Source organism: Myotis brandtii, unplaced genomic scaffold (genome assembly GCF_000412655.1).
Source record: "Myotis brandtii unplaced genomic scaffold, ASM41265v1 scaffold347, whole genome shotgun sequence".
NCBI classification, from domain to species: domain Eukaryota; kingdom Metazoa; phylum Chordata; class Mammalia; order Chiroptera; family Vespertilionidae; genus Myotis; species Myotis brandtii.
This window is the reverse complement of record NW_005363366.1, coordinates 45,081-51,037: the sequence shown is the minus strand read 5'-3', so window position 1 is coordinate 51,037 and position 5,957 is coordinate 45,081. Positions and strand designations below refer to the sequence as shown.

Below are 5,957 nucleotides of genomic sequence, written 5' to 3'. Positions count from 1 at the left end.
TCGGGAGCAGGGAGCCGCGGTGCTGGGCCTGCGGTCATCGGTGTCCTTCTCTTCTCCGCAGGGAAGCTGCTAAGAGACTTGGAATATAAGACGGGTGAGTGTCCAGCAGGTGGTTCCCACGGAGATGGGGGTGTCCCCTGCCAGGAGTCCCCTCATGCCACAGGGAGAACCTCCCAGCAGCAGAGCTCAAGCCCCACTTCATCTCTGACCACTGTCTGCCTCCCGCTGCAGTGGAGGCTTCACGACATGGTCTGGCCCTTCGCTGCCCTGTGTCCGTGTCTGGTGGTTCCAGCCTCACAGGGCCTGCCGCCAGTCCCTTCCCTGACGCAGTTTCCTCTCATCAGCCTGATCACATGCTTCCGTATTTGGAGCCCACTGGGAGGGCAGCCTAGGCCAGGGCGTGCCCTGTGTGCGGTACCATGGTGTGACTGGCCCCTGGGGTGGTGCCGTGTGGCAGCCCTGCCCATGGACACCGTGCAGACGGGTGGCCCTCTGGGCCCACTGGTGACACTGTTACCTCCTCCTTTGCTCCCACAGTGAGTGTCACCTTGGACCCGCAGTCGGCCAGCAGGTCCCTGCTGCTGTCAGAGGACTGCAAGTGTGTGACCTACAACAGCGACCTGTACCACTGCGCCTACCTGCACCCCCAGCAGTTCGACTGTGAGCCGGGGGTGCTGGGCAGCAAGGGCTTCACCTGGGGCAAGGTCTACTGGGAAGTGGAGGTGGAGAGGGAGGGCTGGTCCGAGGATGAAGAGGACGGGGACGAGGAGGAAGAGGGGGAAGAGGAGGAGGAAGAGGAGGCTGGCTACGGAGATGGATACGACAACTGGGAAACAGATGAGGACGAGGAATCATTGGGGGACGAAGAGGAAGAAGAGGAGGAAGAAGAAGAGGAGGAAGTTCTGGAAAGCTGCATGGTGGGCGTGGCCAGAGACTCTGTGAAGAGGAAGGGAGACCTCTCCCTGCGGCCGGAGGACGGGGTGTGGGCGCTGCGCCTCTCCTCCACGGGCATCTGGGCCAACACGGACCCTGAGGCCGAGCTCTTCCCGGCAGCGCGGCCCCGGAGAGTGGGCATCGCCCTGGATTACGAAGGGGGCGCCGTGACTTTCACCAATGCCGAGTCGCAGGAGCTGCTTCACACCTTCACGGCCACCTTCACGCGGCGCCTGGTCCCCTTCCTGTGGCTCAAGTGGCCTGGAACACGCCTCCTGCTGAGACCCTGAGCCGCTGCTGCCTGCCCTGGCCCCCACCCCACGGGTCTCCTCTGGAATTCCAGGCCTGAAGGGGGAAGGAGGTGCCTGGCCCAGCACCTGAAGGAGGGAGAGGAGGGACCCCATGGCCGCTGCTGCTCCACCCACACTGCAGGGCCCCTCTTCCCCGCCTCCGGGGGTCCTGTGCACACTTCCAACCTGGCTCCTCCCCTCCCTCCCGAGGCCTCTGACCCAGCCCTGCACTGTCTTTGCTGAGTAAGAGGCCAGGCAGCGCTTTCTTGCCCAGCGTAGCATTCCGTGCCACATGTCCTTGGGAAAGACCAGCGGACTGTTCCACCCTGGCCACTCCTGTCCCCCGATCCCATAGCTTCCCCTCACCCCGTCTACTCTGCTGCCTTCCCTGCCACTTTACAGAGCTGCCCCGACGCAGAGGGAAACATCTAGGAAAAGGCTGCAAACGCACGGAAGGAGAGGCAGCGAGGCCTCCCTGGCATTGGACCCCGGCGCCTGGCGTCCAGCGGAGGTCTCTGGTGTTGAGGGCAGAGACCACGCTCTTCGGAGACCAGGGCTGTGCGTGTGCGGTCCAGACGGTGTAGGTGGGGCTCCTGCAGCCACGGGTCTCGGGGATGGTCTCCATACCTTGGCTTTGGGATGACACTTGTGACCAGTGATCAGTAAGTGACCTCATGGGTTGGTCCTTGTGAGGAGAGTTTTTTTAAACACCCAGGATGTCTTGCTCTTTGTGGTCCATCTGAAAGCACAGGGCGAATATCCGCCCGAGCAGAGCCGCCCCTGCTGCAGGGCTGGGCCAGCTTCTCCAGTGGGGCACTCGGCTCCCGCTCCGCCCCTCATCCTCCGGGCACGGGCTGGGGAGAGGCAGGCAGTGGGTGTCCACAGGTCCACGGGCCTTTATGTCACGAGAGGAATTAAAGCAAATCTGCCCACAGGCCCAACCCAGGTCCCAGCCTGTGTCCAGGCCCCACAGTACCCACAGGGTAGGGTAGCACAGCTCCCTGCTCCAGCCAGATCACCTCGCAGCGTGCCCTTCCATGGCGGGCACTCTGCCTGCCCTGCCCTGAGCGGCTGCTCCCCGCCGCTGGACACTGCTCCCTTCGCCAGCACACCCTCCACACCACACGCTGCCTCCGTCACGCACATCGACTTCGGTCTAGTTCTGTAAGCTCTTTGAGGGCGGGTACCATAACTTGTATTTCTCTTGTATTCTCCATGGCACCTAGTTCAGTGCTGCGCAGAGTAGGTGCTCAATAAAACCTTGTTGGACAGCCTGGATTCCAGCGAGTTCCATTCCAACTCAGATGTCGGGCCTTCTCTGTCTGACCACAAAGGTTCCGTTGGCACCAGTGGCTCAGCTTCCACCGGAGTCTTCAGAACTCGGGCTTTGCTGTCTGTTCTCTGCACACGCTGTCACGGCTGGAAAGCCCCAGGGGACCCAGGCCAACCAACACGGGTCCAGCATGTGCACAGGACGGGGCTCCCCTGGGAAGTGTGTCGTTCCCCCAGCACCCTCAGATCCTTCTGTGGAAAGTAAGCAGTGCCCCGAAGGATTCTAGCTGCAGCCTGACATCAGCTGACTGACATTCCTTCGTTCTGAGTTTTTCTCCTCGTTGCCATGTCGGAGAGAGCGAAGGGGTCACGGTGTGTGCCTGAGATTCCCTGCTCAAACAGCACACTTCCTGCCTGGACTCATTGCTGACTTACTCATGCTTTACCTTTTTATTGATTTCTCTTCTAAATACATATATGCAAAATGTGTCAATTGTTAAAAGGCCCATTAATCCACATTTGAATCCTGGTAGACAAATTACTAGCATATTCTTGAATATTTAAATTTATTTTGTTGATTGATGTGGATTGCTCTCTAAAATGCTCTATTAATCTAATCTTTTGTTTATGGAATCCTTTATAATAAAAGGGTAATATGCAAATTGACCCTAACAGCAAAACGACTGGTTGCTGACCACCAGGGGCCAGGCGCTCAATGCAGGAGCTGCCTCTTGGTGGTCAGTGTGCTTCCACAGGGGAGTACCGCTCAGCCAGAAGCCGGCTCATGGCTGGCCGGCGCAGCGGCAGTGGCGGGAACCCCTCCTTCCTCTGCAGCACTAAGAAGGAGGGCTCCCGGCTGCCAGAGGGATGTCTGACTGCCAGCTTAGGCCCGATCCCTCGGGGAGCTGACCTAAGCTGGCAGGTGGACATCCCCTGAGGGGTCCCCAACTGTGAGAGGGTGCAGGCCGGGTTGAAGGACTCGCCTGAGTGCACGAATTTTCGTGCACTGGGCCTCTATTAATTTCATAATTCTCAAAATGCCTCTTATCCTTTCTTGGAAAGAATTTTTATATAAGATTTCTGAAACTTTAAGGTGATCATTGTATAATTAAAAACTAATAGTTATTAAATAAGGAACATTTCCATTTGAACAATATATTAATGCTTTCAGGTTATTGTTGCTTTAATGAGTTTTATGAGCATCATACTTCCAAAATAAACTGGAAAAGATAAGTTTCAGCATAAAAGACCCTTGCAAAATAATAAAAGTGTTTCCTATACTAATGTACCACCTTAGTGTAGAAATTTGCCAGTAAGATTTATTCAACAAATTCTTTTGAAACTTTAAATTTTTTATATTCATGTTTTCAAAGTTGTCTTTTATGAAATACAGCTGCACATATGGTAACACGTATCTACAATGCTATTGCAAAAGACAGTCCCCGTCCTGTTTTTCTCCCACAGGCAGCTCATCCTTGTAGCAGACTATGTTGGTGTTTACCTTCATTTTTTTCCAGGTAACATGAGTTTGGGGCCTTATCCTCTGCTTCCCCACTTGGGAGGGTAGATGGAGCTCGGCTCCTGTCACCACATACACCCCACCCTTCATCACAGAAGTGCTCAGTAGATTCTTCATTATGTCTAAAAATGACACCTGTACAAACTTTGTCTTCCTGGAGTCAGTTGCCTTGTCCCTTTGCTTGCCTCCCACACACTGTCACCAAGTGTGCAGTCGGAAGATGTGTGTCCTCAGGTGCCCTGAACACTTGGCCTTCAGCCTCACCACGCATCTGTGGCTTCGCAGCTCTCCCTTCACTCTCCCGTCGGGAGTCCTAGGTTGGTTCTATTTCTTTACCCCATGTTTTCCCTCTTCTCTTTAAAATTTTTATTTTTATTTTATGTCAACTTTTTATTGTTGAGACTTTCAGATGTCTCCCATTTCCTCCCCCTTTGCCCACCTCCACCCAGCCCCTGTCCCACCTTGGCCCTCCACACACTATTGTCTGTGTCCATGGGCTATGTAAAAAATATATTACTACTAGAGGCCCAGTGCACGAAATCGTGCACGAGTAGGGTCCCTAGGCCTAGCCTGCGATCAGGGCCATCTTCCACCCGTTCACCAGTCCCCAGTCCCACCGCCGCCAACACCCACCTGGTTACCCGTTCGCCATCTGGCGATCTATCAGAGCCTGTGGGCCAGGGGGAGGGACCAAGAGGTCTGCCTTCTGCCTGCTCACCAGTCCCCGGTCCTGCCCTGCCGCCACCCACCCTTGGTTCCCCATGGTTCCCCATTGGCCATCCAGCGATTGGAGCCTGCGGGCTGTGGGGAGGGACCAATGCACCTCATAACGACTGGTTGATTGGTCATTCTGGTTGTTATGCTGTTATGGTCACTGGCCTTTTATTATATAGGATTGATTTTTAGAGAGAGGAAGGGAGAGGTAGAGAAATATTCATGAGAGAGAAACATAGATTGGCTGCCTACTGCACACACCTTACTGGGGATCAAGCCCACAGCCTGTGCCCTGATTGGGAGTTGAACTGGTGACCTCTTGATACATGGGACTACGCTCAACCAACTGATCCACACTGGCCAGGCAATACATATATGTTCTTTAGCTAATCCCTTCACCTTTCCCCTGTTCCCCCTCCTCCCCTCCCCTCTCACATCTGTCAGTCTGTTCCATGTATCCATACCTCTGGTTCTGTTTTGTTTGTCAGTTTATTTTGTTCATTAGATTCCACATTTAGTGAGATCATATAGTATTTGTCTTCATCTGACTGCCTTATTTTACTTAGCATAATACTCTCCAGATCTATCCATGCTGTCTCAAAGGGTATGAACTCCTTCCTATGTTATGGCCTCATAGTGTTTTGTTGTGTAAATGTACCACAGCTTTTTTATTCACTCATCTACTGATGGGCACTTGGGCTGTTTCCAGATCTTGACTATTGTAAATATATGAAACATAGGAGTTCATATATTATTTCTGACTGCTGTTTCGGGATTGTTAGGATATAATCCCAGAAGTGGGATTGCTGGGTCAAAACGCAGTTCATTTTTTATTTTTTGAGGAAACTCCATCCGGTTTTTCACAGTGGCTACATCAGTCTGCATTCTCACCAGCAGTGAACAAGGGTTCCCTTTCTCCACATCCTCACCAGCACTTGTTTGTTGATTGGTTGATGGTAGCCATTCTGGCAGGTTTGAGGTCATGCCTCACTGTAGTTCTAATTTGCATTTCTCTGATGATTAGTGACTGAGCATTTTTTTCATGTCTATGGGCCATCTGTATATCCTCTTTGGAAAAGTGTCTATTCAGGGCCTTTACCTATTAAAAAAACACACCTTGCCGAACCGGTTTGGCTCAGTGGGTAGAGCGTCGGCCTGCGGACTGAAGGGTCCCGGGTTCGATTCCGGTCAAGGGCATGTACCTAGGTTGCGGGCACATCCCCAGTGGG

At 53.5% G+C, this 5,957-nt stretch overlaps 1 protein-coding gene across 4 annotated transcripts in view; it reads left to right on the top strand.

Moving 5' to 3' along the window:
* Positions 1-2,501, top strand: part of TRIM26 (tripartite motif containing 26) — a 13,869-nt gene extending 11,368 nt beyond the window's left edge. For all 4 annotated transcript variants that reach the window (XM_014544021.1, XM_005871578.2, XM_005871577.2 and 1 more), the window contains 2 exons: positions 62-94; positions 538-2,501. In XM_014544021.1, the coding sequence (XP_014399507.1) occupies positions 62-94; positions 538-1,223 (719 nt within the window). In that variant the 3' untranslated portion in view covers positions 1,224-2,501. The remainder of the gene's footprint in view (positions 1-61; positions 95-537) is intronic.
* Positions 2,502-5,957: the final 3,456 nt, after the last annotated feature.